General features: G+C 39.9%; 1 protein-coding gene across 1 annotated transcript; it reads left to right on the top strand.

Annotated features, from left to right (window-relative positions):
- Positions 1–1,162: 1,162 nt before the first annotated feature.
- On the top strand, positions 1,163–17,288 carry LOC124069548 (dual specificity protein phosphatase CDC14AB-like). The gene is made up of 14 exons (XM_046408786.1): positions 1,163–1,208; positions 3,646–3,736; positions 8,657–8,732; positions 9,654–9,746; positions 9,848–9,927; positions 11,258–11,324; positions 11,806–11,868; positions 12,312–12,399; positions 12,997–13,227; positions 13,370–13,508; positions 14,567–14,789; positions 14,921–15,012; positions 15,606–15,755; positions 15,876–17,288. The coding sequence occupies exons 1-14, from the start codon at positions 1,163–1,165 to the stop codon at positions 15,922–15,924; spliced, it is 1,488 nt and encodes a 495-aa protein (XP_046264742.1). The 3' UTR covers positions 15,925–17,288.
- The last annotated feature ends 1,256 nt before the right edge of the window (positions 17,289–18,544 follow it).

The raw sequence follows: 18,544 nt of genomic DNA, 5'->3' as shown, positions 1-18,544 counted from the left end.
CTGCTGAACAGCAGTGTGTGTTGAGTAACTACAAAGACTCAGTCCCCCCACCACTTCACCTCCCTACAGCGATGATATTCACGTCCTGTGTGATCACCATCTCAAACGCTTGCACAACTGTGTGTTACAAGTGCAGATTTAGTTCCATGTGGCTCCATGTGAAACTCGCAGCTCAGCCGGGCAATCAGGAAGCTTAGACATTTGGCACCCGGACTTTGGCTCAGCACCCTTGGGTGACAGGAGCAAACTACATTCCTTGGGCCAGTCAAGTCAATCTTGTAAGTGTAAGCCACTATGAATATGCTGGAATGTGGCCTGCGTTGTAAGGCAAATCTTATTACTTTAAATTTATATTGAAAATATAGAAGAAGGAACTTATATTTGGAAACAGTAATTGGAAAGTGAAAGAACACACCAGAAAATATAATAATATCACTGTGAGTTCTGCAGTCAAATTGGAGGGCATGACAATATGATTACAAATATGGAAATAAGTGGAGTATTAAAATGTGTTATGCAAATATACTACACAGGAAACCAGGGATTACGGGAGGTAATGTTTCATCCATCAATTCTCTACCAGCCTCTACCAGGCTTTAGCAAAATGCCTACCAGTGTGTGTGTGTGTGTGTGTGTGTGTGTGTGTGTGTGTGTATAGCCACTGACCGAGCATGTGCAGAGCAGCAGAGAGATTAGCACTCTCTCTCTGGCTCTGGACAGCTTGATGTGTGTCCTCAGCTCTCTGAGTGTTTGCTGGAATATTCTGAGAAACGTTTGAATTTAGACATGGAGGGACTGGATATTTTTAGGAAACTGTTCAACTCAAACAGAGTCAGAAGGCCTCTGAGGGAGAGGAGATGAGCAGTTGACTTTGGAGACTTTTCCGCCTGTGGATCGCCTCATCTGTTGCGAACACGGCCCTGCAGCTCAAAAGAGTTACGGTGACTGTTCAGAGTTTTTAGCTCCGAGTAATGACAGGCTTATCGAAGCTGAATTATGGACCTGGTGTCATGATATTTTATGCAGAACTTTTGATTTCCTGGATGCATCTCAAGTGGCCTCTTAACAGATAACCCAGAACAGGACATTTTCAGTGTTGTATAGACTGGAGCAGAGGACTATTTATATTTTAACGCCGCCTAAAACAAAGTTTATTACAGGAATGGCAGAGGAATATGAACTGTCCAGTGCATCTGAATTTATTAAAGGTAAGTTATATGTGAATTTACGATGTTTTTTTGATGAGTAATTATCAAATAATTAACTGTAGAGCTTCAGTGTCCACAAATATCACTGACACAGACCACCTCCATCAGGCCAGGAGGTAAAGATTCTGGAAAGTGTATTTGGGCTTTAAATTAATCATCTTTGATCCCAGAGACTTTCAAAGGACAATATTTGATTTTGATATAGAGCACATTGTGTCTACAGCATAAATCTATGACTTGTTGAATAACCACAGACCCACAATGAGTGTCTGTGGGAATTTCAGAGGAATATCACATTGATTCCTTTAGAGGAAAAAGAGAAAAACCACTTAGGTTAGAGTAAGCACAAAGTTGAGAGCTATGGGCACACCATAGAGTTACATCAGAATCACACTGAATTGTTTCTGCTTGGTTTATTGAGTATAACAGGTAAGATAATGAGACGTGTCACTCCCAGCTGTCAACTTTGAACAGGTTGCCAGTTCATCACAGGGCTGACGTATAGACAAACAACCATTGGCACTCACATTCACACCTATGGGTAAATTAGAGTCACCAATTAACTTAAACTACATGAACCAAGGACCATGAACCTTCTGGTTGTGAGGCGACAGCGTTAACGACCGCACCACCATGCCACCTGGAAGCCTGGGCAGCTGATGCTAAATGAATCGTGGATGAACTGGCAAGGTACACCCAGTAGAGTACAGAAAAAGAAAAAACTACCAGGACGTGAAGAGAGACACAAAGCACAAGCAGCAGCCCCGGGAGTGACACAAACCTACAGGATGTGGCAGACCCAGAGGGTTGTCACAGAAGTTAGTGACTGTAGTTTAATCCACACAGTCAGTTTATGACGCACAGCTAATGGAGATACAGTATATAGACAAAAAATATTAGCCGTTACACCAACAGGGATTGTAATGACATGGCATTCTAAATACACAGACAGCTTTGCTGCTATAACAGTTTCCACTCCACTGGGAAGGCTTTTGGAGTGTTTCTCAGTTGAAGTCAGGTCTTTGTGTGGGCAAGTCAAGCCCTTCCACGCCAAAGTCGTACAACCATGTCTTGATCTTGCTTAGTGCACTGGGGCACAGTCACGCTGGGACAGAACAGAGCCTCCCCCAAACTGTTGCCACAAGGTTGGACGAAAGTACAGCACTCTCAAATATCTTGGTATGCCTTGTGATTTTCCTTCCCTGGAAGTAGGAGCCTCAGCTCAACCCCTGAAGAACAACCTCATCCCAATACTTTTGTCTATTTAGTGCATTTAGATACCTTATTGTCTGATCACTGCAATTTATGTTTAAAAACATACTTTTAAAAAGTATTATTTTAAAAAAATCACCCTTTATAGCGCCCAAAGTAGTCTGAGAGTCATCAGGTTTCCATCACTATTTATGTAATTCACTGGCAGTCGACTGTACATCCTCATAGCAAAGAGGAACTACAAAATACCAGTTTGGCCAAGTTGTATGGAATGCCAAGGACACATATGGAGCTATTTGGTTCTGTGCCTGTAAAAAAAGTCCTCTGGGCTGCAGTTGTAAATGTAGGTGAGTTGTTAACAATCTATTGTGGTTTAGCAGGCTGAGTGTTCTTTTGTTCCTTAAATGTCTTCTGAATCATCCATTAGGCGTGATGAAACGATTTATTTGCCATTTATAAACCCTTTAGTATGACCCACCCTTTGTAAAGGGTACCTTATCAGAAAGCAGTACCCAAAGTGACTGCTTCCAAGGTTTTCTAATCATTTACATTCAGTAGTGCTCGGATTACTGTTTCAACAGAGGTGTGGAGCTTTGGGCATATGCTCTGATAAGGAAACTCAGCTAAATAAAGAAGCTAGATTAAAAAAAATTCTGCACTGAAAACTACACAAAACCGTCCATTGAGACGCAAAACAAACATTAGCTAGTGCCATCGTATTTGTTAAAGAGACTTCTTCAGGTTTGCTGAAGAACCACATGAATTTCTACCAAGACGGCTGCAGAAAAGGGAAAACAATAGATATAAATATAGATATAGATATAGATATAGATGTTCATACGATAAAATCGGAATCTGGCACTCACATGAAGGAAACGACAAGTTTCTGAAATTTAATTGTATACTTTTCAAGCCTGTGCACCATCCAAGGTTACCAAACTTTTTCTACTTGCATGTAAACAATCAAATCAAATCAGAGCTCCATGGGGACGCATATACCAAAGAAAGGGAAAGATTTGGAACAGGTGTGTGACTAGTTTCACTTTTAAAAAGGGATCCGTCCCAATACTTTTGTCTATATAGTGTATCTTTCTAAGGAAACATAATGCCTAACCTGTCTTGAAAGCAAAACTCTCCTCCACCCATACTCACAAAGTTGTCTATTGGGCGTCTGTCTGCTTGTCCCCCTGTCTGTCTGTGTGTCTCCGTGTACTGCACACCACAGACCGGTTGTACTTTGCCGCTCTTCGTGTCAAGCCAAAGAATACGGCCAGCACACACTACTTCAGCACGGACGAGGACTTCGTATATGAGAGGTAAGCAGCTGGATCAGCATCACTCAGTCAGTTATGGAGCACTATCCTCACTGTCACACAGTGCACGGCAGGATGACAGAAATGCGTTAATGGAATTAAGACAGATTATGCACACCTGATAATACAGTAGTGTACCAAAACAGCAAAACATGTAGTAGTTGTAGATTAAAAACCCAGCAGTAGTTTCTTTAGTAGGTGGGGACAGATTAACCTGCCCTGAAGGACCTTAAGACACAGGCGTGCTGCTGGGCTGAGAGTCATTACCCCGGTCCTCCCAGGGTGAGGTTAAAGTAATACTTGACCACAGACCTGCTGTGTTGTAATTTGATTAAACATGTTCATTTAAGAATATTCAACATGAAAGTCTGCTTCATTGGCTTCTGTCCTGCAGGACGGGCCAAGACAGACATGTCCCCAGAAATTTTGGGATGACGTAACTGGCTGATGGATCTCCCTGTTTCTGCAGTTCCGTCTGTAGTACTATTCTGTCAGGTCCCCAGTTTACTATTTGCAAGCACAATATAAATATAATACTAGTTTATAACTGACTATAATGCAGATATAAATATGTAGTCTAAGTAATGTTTATTATAACTTTTTATAACTTAAGAGCTGTGTTTTACCTCCATAGCCTGGAGGCTCATTTGACTTCAGTATCAGGGTCTTAAATGTGATGTGAGAAACTCCAGCTGATTACACGCTTCTCATAGTCAGCCCTAATAAGGAACAAAAATGATAATTACACATTTTTTTTGTACTTTAAAAAGAAGATGATAATCTGTTGTTTAGACACACCTGAGGCTAAGATGTAGTTTTTCTGAAATTGTTGCCAAACTGCCACCAGCTGTATCAAAGTGAGTAGATGCTGTGCTTGTTAAGTGAATGAGAGCACTTTTGTTTCATATTATCAGCTCTATTGGCTATAATTTCATTATCAGCCAATAGCCAATAATTTAAACTTTGCTCTGATAATTTCTTGGTCCAATATATGAATCATGCATTCCTTATTATATTATTGGATTCTGCATCATTCAGAAGAGTTGACGGTCTGCACACCAGGATATTACAACAGTGTGATTTGGCAATGATGAGAAACTTATTCCTACATGATGGCACGTCAGTCTCATTAGTGTACTGAGATATATATATACGTACTATACACATATATGTGTCTGTGTGTTTGCCAATGATGTGAGTCACATTCACAATAGCCTATGTCCTATGGCTAAGCAAACTCCTTTTATTCTTTCCTCTGTCCTTCATTTCCTCCTTCCTTTCCTTCTTTCCATGATGTGGTCCAAACACTGCTTTTGTAATCCTTACCTTTAGAAGAAAACATCTCCAAACAGATTAAAATGTGTTTGTGTGAGGAGTATGCCACTCATTTTGAATGAGACAATAATCACCATATGCGATACAGTAGTCCTTGTAATTTGATTTACTTGTTATGTCAAAGAAACTGATGCAAATACACATTTGGTCACTTGGATTCCAGCCTGTAAGTGAAGCCCATTCATTCCCATGAGTGTTCAGTTCATGGTTATCATGCCACAGTAAGATATAGGTCAAGATGAGATCAGTAGCTGCGTCCTGGAGATTGATGGGGATTTAGGACAACACTGCACGACAACTTTCAGACTAATTTCCTTTCAACCATTTGTACCAGTCTTCAGTTTTTATCTAATGAACACAGGGGGTTGTGTTTGGCATGGCACTTCAGTCAGTAGACTAACTGTTATGGTATTTAAATAAATCAAATTGTTCAGTAGGCTTGCCAGTTTAATCAAATATGGAAATGGACATTTTAGACAGCCACAGATGGAATATATCTCAATGAGAACACAAGGTCTGTGAAAGCACAGTGTACTTATTGTCTGATTTACTGCAACAGCAGCTCATCATGGATTCAGTGACTGAGGTGCACACAGTGAGCGAATGAGAGCTGAAAAGCAGCTCAGTGCTGGGTTTCGTTTAAGATCCGTGAGCTCTGTAAAGGAACAAAAAGATATGTTTTGCAAATTTCACAATCCTTAATATCAATAAGAACTAGTGCCAGTGGAACATCATGGAGTCAGTTTCAGAACGTAAAAGTCTTTTCTTGAATATGGGCTTACAGAGGTATTGACTGCAGGGTGGCAGCAGTGATCTCTGTGACAATACCATGATGGGATGTCAGATATTTTTAAAATCAGCTTTCTCAATGCAGCTACAGAGCTGTAATATGGTTGTCAGCAAAAAAAAAAATCACAGCATCAGACTACATTTTCAGTGTTGCTGTGCATACTATGTCCTCCCTTATCATGTCAGCCTCTGGATACATGTGCTTTTTTTAACCTTACTGACCCGTGGTGTCAAGGCCGGACTCCCTCTGCTTTCTCTTTTGGGTTTTTCAAAAGGAAATCCGTTAGCAAAAAGCAGTGACATAGGTCACAGCACTGATGCCCTCCACTCGTCTCCCTAAACTCACACAGGCAGAAGTTTGCCAACAGCGGGAGTGTTAGCTTGGAAGATTTGCGCTTGGAGCTGAAAGATGATGCTGTTGTGTTATCATTAAACCTTTATTTGAAGGCACACTATGCAGGATTTGTAAGTTGCTGTTTGTAACAGCACTATTGTGTTATAAAGCTGGTACGTAGACAGGGAGAAACAGAAAGAGCAGCGGTGGTTAAAAGCCTTGCTTTTTCATGTTGGAAGAGTTCCAGAGAGCTGGCTCAGACAGGAATAAATGGAATTACAGTGATCCAAATAAGATGAGCTCAGAAAATGGATTATGTTCTACAGGTCATCAAACATAAAAAAAAGACATGCAGAAGAAATGCAGGACTGTCCAACACTTACAACAGAGTTCGAAATCAAATAACTACATTGTGATTCAAGCTTTGCATTGTCAACGCCAGCATCCAATGGCAGTGTGCCTAAACTACATGTGAGGAAGGGGTGTCCATTTTTCCCACCTGTACCTGTCTGTGAACAAATTACCATTAGTATTTCTTGGTGATTTCCTGTTTCGATTCAACAGCATCACAGTTCAAACAAGGAGAAATGTTGTCAGTGACGTACAGCAGCTTAAACCACCTGCAGCTTCCCATTCACCAGAGGGACTTCGCTTTGTTCTTTTTGCTACTCAGGTGTCCCGTGGGTCAGCTGATGACTGATACGATGATGTGCAATGTTTTTGATGACACTGTGAACCCAGAACTATCTATGTATTTCTTGGGCAGTTTGGCCCCAGCAAAAAGTAATCCAGGCAGTGAATATGTTTAAGAGGTCACTGTAGTCTCATCTCAATTCGTCAAACACAGTGGTCACATCTTAATGATCTAAAGCTGCAGATTTATCAGCCAGGAAGTGAGCTCCACTGTTCAGTGACCCTACAACCAGATGACTTATTGTGAGTAGCATTCAACTTTTTTCTTTTACAGTCATGTTAGGATACCTTCATGATATTCAGTGAATCAAAAAGCCCACTACTACACACACAGGTTTGTCCATTCCAAACATCATGTCAATTGTTCATTGACAGCACTGATTATTTTTATTGTGTGCCATTTAATCATGTTGGAATGTGAATGATGTGCCCATCTGTTGTTCACGTTTGTACATAAAAGCTTCACGCTTAAGAGACTGCACAGATGTGTATCTATCCAAGGCTAGATACTTTAGAATTCTGCACAAACATGCTGATATCAGGCTAGGATGATCCTGTTTATTCTTATCTCGCTAATTTGGTTCTTTGAACTTTGTTAATCCTGGATGATGGAGCCTATCCCAGCTGACTACAGGCGAGAGACGCCAGTCAATTGCAGGGCTGACACACAAAGACAGACGATCACACACACTCACACCTAGGGGCAATGTAGAGTAGCCAGTTAACCTAATCTGCATGTTTTTGGGATTGTGGGAGGAAGAAACCAGAGAAAACCCACACAGGCACAGGGAGAACATGCAAACGCCACACAGAAGGGCCCATACAAGGACCCAAACCCGGAACCCTCTTGCTATGAGGCGACAGTGCTAACCACTGCACCACTGCCCATCGTAAACAGATGATTCATGTTATTCACTTCAACTGTCAGTGGCGTTAATGTTGCAGCTGATTGGTGTATTTTATCATGTGTAAGCATAGGCATCTTTATTACGATGATTACTCCAAGAGATTACAGTGCTTTCTCGATAACCTGCGAGGTCTTATCTAAAATTAGAATCATATCAACGATCTTTTATTATACCAATAAGAAATAAGAACATAGGCATCTACAAATAATTGACGTAGGCCTACTATACTCTGTTTGCGGTAAAACATCATGCTTGAGGATCAAAGACTTGTTACTCTAAGGGCAGTCACATATTTCAAATCTGCCCCTCCAGCTCCCACTGTATTGCATTACATTGCCTTTTTCTGACCTTTTTGATTTTATTTTATCTTATGGAAGAGATTAGAGATGAAAAGGTAAAATTATAACCACAATCATGTATTCACAGAGGTCTTTGCACTCATTTTCTCCTCTCCAGTCCTCTCTCTCCTCTGCTCCTTTATTTTCGTCTCCTCTACTTTTCCTCTGCTTTCCTCTCCTCACTGTAATTAAATTAAAGTTATCATTTACTTAGCAATTATGACATAAAAGATTACAATCAAAAACAGTGATATATAACAACATTTTCTGCTGAGGTACAGCGACCACACACAGAATTTTAGCGCACAGGACCGGTAATAATAACAACAATTGTGTTCAGTAAATATTGATAATTATTGCATTTGCTAATAATTATTTTGACAGCTGTGCATAGTAGCATAGGAATTTTTTTCTAATTTATATTTTTATACCAACATATCTGGGGGACATGTTGAGCATATGTGTGTGTATGTAAATATATATTACAATTACAACCTTGGTTTATTCAACTTCCTTCCTGTTGCAGTTTCTATGCGGACTTTGGGCCCCTAAATCTCGCCATGCTGTACAGATACTGCTGCAAACTCAACAAGAAGCTCAAGGTGAGAGACAGATTGTTGGTCCCCCAACTCCATATTAATGCTTTCACTCTTCTAGGAAGGCTTTCCACAAAGATTTTTGAGCGTTTCTGTGGGTATTTTGCCCATTCATGCAGTAGAGCATTTGTGAGGTCAGACACTGATGGTGGACCAAAAGGCCTGACTAACAGTCTCTGTTCCAGTTCATCCCAAAGGTGTTGGATGAGGTTGAGGTCAAGACTGTGTGGGCCAGTCAAGTTTCCTTCCCCGAACTGTTGGAAGTTGGAAGCATAGCATTGTCCAAAATGTCTTGGTATGCTGAAGCATTAAGATTTCCCTTCACTAGTATCAAGGAGCCTAGGCCAACCACTGAGAAACAGCCACATGCCAATACTTTTGTCTATATAGTGTACAAAAGATTTAAGGAGGAAGAGTTTGCCCACTTCAATAGAACAGATGAGTTGCAGTTGGATGCAACTTGTATGATCCAGTGGAAATGTATGCCTAACTTATCAAGCCTTTTAATCAGTACTGGCATGTCTTCTGACAGTTGTACACTGCACACAATATCAGCAAACTCAAAATTTGTTAATATGAAACAAGAAGGAGTCCAAAGCATGGTTTCATTACACAAAGGCAGATGACAGCATTGCTGTATATAATGTAGGTATAATGACGGATAAATAGTATGTCATGTTATAAAAACATTATAGTGCAACATCGTTAGGCTTCACATGAGATCTGTGTAGGAAGCTTTTTTCTACCAGAAAATTGACCAGGAATCAATAAGAGGTTTGATTTAAAAAAAAAACCAAAACATACTGATAAACAGCATGGATAATTGGTTTAAATGTGTAGTCACTGTGAAAAACAGTAAATCACTCATGCTGTTGTGTTATTATTCGTGATTATTCATTAGACACTAACTTTTTTTTGTCCCTTCAGTCCTTCACCATGTCTAGAAAGAAACTGGTCCACTACACCAGTTACGACCAGAAGAAGAGAGCCAATGATGCTGTTCTCATCGGTGCCTATGCTGTAAATATCTTTTTATTTGTCCATCTGTCTTTCTCTTCATCTTTCTGTCTTCCTGCCCATTTGTTCATTATTAATAGTACAGCATAACCTCTTCCTTATAGGTAATCTATTTGAAAAGAAGCCCGGAAGAAGCCTACAGGACTCTGATCTCAGGAAACAACACAGGCTTCCTGCCGTTCAGGTAGGCCTGGTCACACACTCACAAACACACACACTGGCTAGTGCTGCAGCAGTTTTTCTGCAGCATTTCAAAGGAACCAGGTAAAGAAATTCCCTTGTGCACAATGTAAACAATTATGATCCTCCATTGGTACCAGCGACAGGTGTAGATGTACCCATTTATTTAATGTTCAAATCAAGCCAAACCATAAAGGAAGAGACATCAACTCATCAGCGTTCTAATCTAGATAACTTGCTCTGTGTACAAATATCAGTCACTAAGGCTTTAAGAAAAACAGAGTACAAACAGCCTTGTCACATAAGATCCAATCTGGTTATTGTAAAGTTCAGAAGTTAATTCATAATATTTGAATTTATCATTTACATTTTTACGTATTTAAATCTATACAACTGCATCTTTAAAAGAGTAATCTGATGAATCCACCTCTTCGGTTTCCCCCACATTTACCTGAGTCAAATACCTTCTAGCTTCTGATTGGTTATGATTTAGTCGCATGTAAGACAGATCAAGGAGGTGTTGTTGGTGTTGTGAAGCTGTGATGAACTTCTTCTCATCTCTCGATTCCTTTCCTCGCCCCCTCACTCATTCGAGGAGAGAAAAGTCGAGGCAACAGGAATTTAACAAAACGAGACATCCTGCTTCACAGCCAGCTAAATGTTAAGTGTGGCACAGCTGCATTATCTGTCCATTGTTTTGTTGTAGGCTGTAGTTTATGATGTGGCATAAGTAATATAGGAGAACACAAGAGAAAAGAATTGTAGAATACAACGGGAGAAAATTTATAGCAAGCCCACATGTTGAAAACAGATGTGAGGATGGAGAAGAACTCATGCACTAAAATGCAAAGGCAGCCATCTTGGTTATTAAAAAGAAACAAAGAAACAAAGAAACAATGAACAGAGAAGCTCAGATTACTGCACGATAACTCTGCACAACCAATAGTCTGATAGTTTGCTGCTATAATAATTATCAAAATGTTCAGGATGTTTAATCTTTAAAGAAATAGTTAGTAATAGTAGTAATCTTTCGTTGAAAATTCTTAGTGAAGAAGAAGAAGAAGAAGATTGATTACACTTTCATATCTGCCTGCTAAAGCTACTGCCCGCAGACAATTAGCTTAGCTTAGCATTAAGACCAGCATGGCTGTTTCTCAGCACTCAGCAAGAAAGCAAATAAGTCTCATTCCCAAAATGCAAACTTCAGCTTGAACTTCATTTTATTCACATTGAACATCACCCATAGAGTCTCTCAGTAATAAAGACAAAGCAATACTCTTCATGATCAGTAAACTAACCTTGTGTGTGTGTGTGTGTGTGTGTGTGTCCCACAGGGATGCAGCAGTGGGAGAGTGCTCCTTCAATCTCACTGTCCTTGACTGCTTACAAGGAATACGCAAGGTAAACAACAATCAGGACCAATCTAAACTACAGCGGATTAGTTTAGTTTCATTTCGTAGGGACTTACCTTAACCCCCACACACACACCGTCTCTCTGTATCAGAGATTAGCGGGGGTTAAGTCAGCTAAAGTTTATCCTTTCACCATGTTAGAAGAAAAAAAAAGAGCCTAATGTCGTTACATCATATTGAACTGACGTAAGATATTCTGAACAGTGTATTGTATGGGAACGACTGTAACAGCTGCCATGATGATCAAATACATTCTGATCCCTCTGGAGGTCAGAGTTCAAATGCTTTTTTGTTCACATCTATGTTCTTACCTACTCTTAATCCTTCGCTCTTATGGCAGTTAAAGGAGATAAAAAAAAAAGAACAGAGCTTATTAGGAGAGAAATTACATCACTGTATCAGGCTAGTTCTTTGAAAAAATGTACCCGAGTCATCTGTCCTCCCTCTCTCTCTCTCTCTCTCTCCTCCAGGCATTACAACATGGTTTCCTTGACTTTGAAAATTTCAGCGTTGAGGAATATGAGCATTATGAGGTGAGGGCGCACAGGCACTCATAACTACCATCAAATCACACACATTTCTCATTTACATTAAAATACATGATTAAAGATCATCATAAGCTAAACTAACGTAGTGAAGGAAAACCACTGAAATCACTGAGTGTGATGAGACAGAGTGGGTCAGGCCTAGGACTCTGTGACCATCTTCTGCTCTGTAATGTTAACAGATGTCTGAAGAGAAGTCTTCAGAAACGTGTTGCCACACACAGAGTGTGTGTGTGTGTGTGTGTGTGTGTGTGCATATCATTAGAACAACATTTTATTCCCAACAGTTCTTTCATGTAGTTAGTGGAGTAAAAAAGTACTTGTAGTGGTATTATGGTATATAGAGTATTGATATATTTTACTGATATTCTAACTTTGAAAACGCTGGAGGTAGTCGGGGTCTACTTGTTCTTTTCTCTCTGTGTTTTTAGCGAGTGGAAAATGGGGACATGAACTGGATCATTCCAGGAAAGGTTCTGGCATTCAGCAGCCCTCACCCTCGCAGTAAGATAGAAAATGGTGAGTGTGATTCCATCGAAAAATCCAGAAAGACAGCCATCCATCCATTTTCTATAGCGCTTATCTGTCAGAGTCGTGGTGGGGCTGGAGCCTATCCCAGCTGACTACGGGCGAGAGGCGGGGTTCACCCTCAACTGGTCGTTAGTCAATCACAGGGCCGACACACAAAGACAAACAACCACACACTCTCACACTCACACCTAGGGGCAAGTTAGAGTAGCCAATTAACCTAATGTGCATGTTTTTGGGATTGTGGGAGGAAGTCGGAGAAAACCCAGGGCACAGGGAGAACATGCAAACTCCACATAGAAGGGCCCAGACCAGGATTCGAACCTGGAACCCTCTTGCTGTGAGGCGGCAGTGCTAACCACTGCACCACCGTGACACCCAGAACCATAGTCATATTTAATTTTCTTTCTTTTGAAGTCAGTATGAGAATACTCTGCTCAAAGGTTGCACAGTCCATATTTTTACCACAGTTGAATTATTGCTTATTACATTAATGTGAGTGTTGAGTGTTTGAACAGAAACATCCAATGTTCTTACTTAAAACCACGTCAACTCAGTGCTAAGAGCTCATAATGACTGTCTTGACAGGTTATCCTCTCCACGCACCTGAGGCGTATTTTGCATACTTTCGCCAAAACAACGTCACAGCAGTAGTGCGGCTAAACAGGAAGTTGTACGATGGCAGGCGGTTTGAGGATGCAGGATTTGAGCACCATGACCTCTTCTTCCTGGATGGTACCACACCCTCTGACCTCATCATCAGACGCTTCCTGCACGTGTGTGAAAGTACTGAAGGAGCGGTGGCTGTGCACTGTAAAGGTGGGCCTGCATTTGTGTCTGTATTCTTTCTTTTGTTTTGTCACAGTCAGAGATGTTGCATCGGGCAGATAATCATATGATGGAATTAATGCAATGTTTACAGAATAGTGTGTCGTCTTTCTTTAATTTGTTTTCAACGCAGCTGGCCTGGGCCGGACAGGCACTCTGATTGGCTGTTACATGATGAAGCACTTCCGGTTCACTGCGGCTGAATCCATCGCCTGGATCAGAATTTGCCGGCCTGGATCCATCATTGGACCGCAGCAGAACTTCTTAGAGGAGTGAGTTTCAGTCTCAGTTGTGGCTCCACGACATAAACAATCAGTTGCTTGTTTGCCCTTTGGTTAGCTGGCTGTGGAGATAATTTGAGACACAACATAACCTAACAGTGTATATTAAAAACTAATGGTGAAATTTTTGCTGACCATAGCTATAGTTTGAGATTAAAAGATAAATGAAATATACGTACAACAAAAGGATATCTTTTAATTACATTTTATTTATATTGTGTTTCAAAAGAAAAAATATTTTTAAATTATCAATCAATTTCATGAATTATTACAGACGTCAGACAGTGTTGACAGACAGACTAACACAGTACTGTTGATGAGGTCTTTTGTGGGGTTCATTGGCAATAGGAAAAATAAAAAATAACATCACCCTTATCGTTAAACTTCAAAACATTGGTGATGCACATGTCTGTGCTAACCATTTTTGGTTTTGACTGAAATATCTTAACAACAACTGGATGGATTGCTGAAATATTTGTTAAACATATTCATGATCTTAAAAGGATGACTTTTACTAAAATCATCAGTGGGTCAAAATCTAATAATTTGGTTTTTGACCAGATACACCATATAGACAAAAGTATTTGGCACACCTCTTTATTGTTGAATTCAGGTGTGGTATGGGGCTGTTTATCATTGTTTGGGCTTGGCCCCTGACTTCCAGTGAAGGGAAATCTTAACGCTTCAGCATACCAAGACATTTTGGACAATATTGTGCTTCCAACTTTGTGGCAACAGTTTGGGTAAGACCCTTTTCTATTCCAGCATGACTGTGCCCCAGTGCACAAAGCAAAGCTCCATAAAGACATGGTTGGATGAGTTTGATGTGGTAGGGCTTGACTGGCCCACACAGAGTCCTGACCTCAACCCCATCCAACACCTTTGGGATAGACTAAATGTGTATCAGTGAGGTCAGACACTGATGTTTTTCATCAAACATCAGTGTCTGACCTCACAAATGCAGGAAACACACAGAAAGATTTTTGCAACCTGAGTCAAGAACTTGCCGAGCTGAATGTAGTGTGTGTTCCTTGTGTGAATGCGTGCAGGAAACAACACAGTTTGTGGGTCCAGGGTGATGTCCATCGCTCTAAACTGAAACTGGTTCAGCAAAGACTGAGTCGACGGCAGCACCTGCAGCAACAGAGTTCACAGCAGCTTCACAGCCCCGACTCTGAGGGGAGGGGACAGGAAGTCATGTCCCGCCTCCTCTCCAGCATGGACGACCTGTCGATCAACACCACCCTTTACAAATCATACAGCTTGGATGAGGTGAGGGGTGGGCCTTTCTGACATCAAACAAGCACAACAATGATTTCAATTTGTAAAAAAATAAGTTCAATTTGTAAAACTTTTTTTTTTTCATATTTTTCCACACTCTGTGTGGGTATAAATGTGTGTAGAGTAACTACAAGGAAGGCAGTCTTACTCAGGGAGACAAACTGAGAGCACTGAAAGGCAGACGACCGCCTCGATCAGCTTCCTCCTCCTCAAGGTACGACGGTTTTTGGTTAACATCAGAGTCATAGTTGACGTTGTTGTCGTTATGCTTAAGGGGGTTTTTTCGTCTTCAGAATTTACCACCAAAAATATCAAAACCACTCATGTCATCCCAAGTCTTTTCAGTTATTTTGCCCATCTGAGGGCTGTGTGGGTGTGAACAGACTTAACATGCCATTTATTCAACCCCCATCAGCCTTGCATTAAACCTGTATACAGTTCATTTATATTTTGTGTATATGCAGTATACAGTAAGTCATAATTTGAATATGTGTTCATCAGTGACTTGATTGCATTTATATTTATTTCAATTTCAGTTCAATTTATTTATTTAAATAGCACCTTAAACAATCAAAATTCTCTCTAGATGCTTTGCAGAGACCCACAGCCTGAACCCCTGAATTTATTTATGTGTCATATTTTACAAAAATCAATATTTATTCATCCTGCATACACGCTACGTCTTTAAGTACTCACTCAGCTATTCCCATTGCTGTTTCGATCTTTCGTCATTATATTTTAAGGTTAGGGAAATATCAAACATGCATATGTTATAATCACTTGTTTCTTTTGTGTTTTCTTATTCAGGTTAAACCTGTGTAAGACCTCTCACTGTTCCATTCTCCCACCCCCTAAATCCACTAAAGTTCCCCTCTCCTTCCCCACCTCCTCCTCCTCCTCCTCATCTAAAAGGCTGGTTCGGAGTGCCTCCTCCTCCTCCACCACGCAGATCAAGAGGTGAGCGTTCAGACAGACATATTAATATTATTTCTCATGCCATCCTCAAGATTGCAATACAGAGGAGAGAGTGTCATCAACATAAATCAGTAACCCCCCCTCCCCTTCCTCTCTCCCCAGTCCCTTCAGCCTCAGTGTGTTCAGCACCAGGCCTGCCATCATTCACTGACTTCACCATCCGGAAGTTTCCATCCTGCTCATAGTGGAAACTGGATGACCAACATGTTGTTTGCGTCTGGGCCTTAAACATTTTATCAATCTTGATAAACAATAACCATGAAAATTCAAATACAGATAACTAACAGTGAACAAAGTTTAATTAGTAAACAGATTTACTAATGACAAAACTACATGCTAAGCACTTTACTTAAGTAAAGGTAATACTCCATTACAAGTTAAAATCCTGTTTTGCAAATCCTAGATAATTAAAGGTACAGAAATACTTTAATGTGTACTTTAAAAGTAAAAGTACATTCATGCAGAATGTCCCTCAGCATGTGTCTCACAAGACAGGGAGATGATCTTGGTGTCAGTTAGGCGATGTCACATATCGGCTGAGGTGACAAGTGGACAAACCTTCAATAAAGTCAGTGGTTTAAGTAAGCAAGGTATTTTACCAGCCTACCAGCCAGTTAGCACATTGCAAGTGAGGGTGACTGAGGGTGAGTGTATACAGTACATGCAGTGCATCCCTGGACACCACAGCATGTGTATTACAACACTGAATTGAAGGCGGATCAGAAGAATGAACGTGCCAGCTTCTGGTTTTCCATCTGTATCCCAAACACTGTAGACGAGGACTTCAAACAAAGCCATATGACTTTAAACTGCAACTGCACTTTATTAGAACCTTAATACACTAAATGTTTTTGACAAAAAATCTTAACACAATTATTAGTAAATTTGTTTTGTTTTTAATTGAGTAGGAACAGTTTGTATACATACAAGGACATTCAGTACCAGCAAGCTCAACTCAGCTAAAACACGTATCTGGTACTGATAAGGTATCATCCAAGTAAAATGTATCAATATCTGTACTCTTAATGAAGGGTAATCCTCATTGGGTAGCCAGCTGACATTTATTCATTTAGTTTAAATGGTAAATGGACTGTACCACCATTCAAATAATTCTGATCAACACATACCAATTCCAGGCTTCCCACACAATACTTGTTTAAGCACCGCCCACTTCAGGATTAAGCCCCTCCCATTCCTTGCAAGAACAGAGATACACACTGGTTAGCTGATTAGTTTAGTTTGTTGGTTGATCAGATATAGATATTGGTGTGCTCACTCAGTCCCAGCCTACAAGACAAGACATGGAAATTGTAGACACAGCAACAATAACAACAACAACAATAATAATAATAATAATCATGATTGGGATATATTTTTAGTTGCAAACAACAATCTTGACAGCCAAAAATATCATTCATGCAAGTCATTCATAAAGGGAAATTCTTTTGTTTTCACAAATGTTTGTATTGAGAATCTTTCTGTTTCATGCAACGTCAGCACTAATCTTTAATGCAAATGCTCAGTCCAGTTTTAATATTATATTTGATTTCTATTATGTTTAATATTACACGTGTATATATATATATATGTGTGTGTGTGTATATACAGTATATATATATATATATATCATGAACTGTGACCATCATTGCTGATCATTGGAGAATGGATTATCCAATCGCTTTACCTGATTCAGAATTAAGAAAAAATGATATATAGATTTTGCCTTTAGTGTTGCTGCAGAGATTGTTATGTTTAAAATGAAGAATAAATGTTGCTGATGATTAGAAAATAAAGCCGCTTACCCTGTGTATGCAGGTTTATTAGCAAATGTTGTTTTTTTGTTTGATTTCACAAAGGAACTACATCTGGTGTTGCTCAAGGTTTGGTCATTCCAAAAAACAAATTTTGATTTTTAAAGTAGAAGTGAGTGAACGATGAAACCCACCACGCAGCCAATATGTCTCCGTCCTTACTGTTGTCCTGGGTTAACTGGTGACATTTTTCATCATCAGACTGCATCCATGTCTGTCCAAACTTATGCAACATACCATATGTAGTGACAGATAAAGGGCTTAATGACATTACATTAACACAGTTCACTGTCATCAGAACAAATAGTATATACTGTACATGGATATAAAATGCCCTCACATTACATCACTTTGACCACCTAAATCTAATGAGCTCATCTTTAAGTCCAAGTAGACATTAGTACCAAATTTGAAGAAATTTTCTCAAGGTGTTCCAGAGATATTGTGTTCATGACGATGGGATGGACAAACAGAAAACCCTGAAACATAGTGTCTTCTGCCACAGCTATCACTGACATGGCAGTATAAACATAATCATTTCTTAACCTTTTCACCAACTGATGAAAATGCGGTGACTGAAACTCCTGTAAATTCAAAGGTGACCTTATCAGTAATGGACCAAATAAGAGTTGTTTTGTCAGTGCATGTCTGAAGAATGTGTGGGCAACTAGCAAAAGCATGTTTGTCATAACAACCTGAGGTCTGTCTTGGCTTGTGCTAATTAGCCCCAAAATTGATTAATTCATCCATGTTTGGTTTAATTTGCAAATGCACAGAAAACCCCATAAAATACTTTTTAAAAAGTGCATAAGCTCATTATTCATTTATGTTAAGACAAACCGGGGCACCGACTATTTGAGATATCTGCATAAGTCTCTCATATGTCAAGCTGCTGTTGTTTCACCCTGTGCCCCTCATTGCATGGAAACGTCACCTTCATGTCATTGTGAAACAGTTCAT

This window comes from Scatophagus argus, chromosome 13 (assembly GCF_020382885.2).
Source record: "Scatophagus argus isolate fScaArg1 chromosome 13, fScaArg1.pri, whole genome shotgun sequence".
In the NCBI taxonomy this organism is placed as follows: Eukaryota; Metazoa; Chordata; class Actinopteri; family Scatophagidae; genus Scatophagus; species Scatophagus argus.
This window is presented reverse-complemented; position numbering and strand designations above follow the sequence as displayed.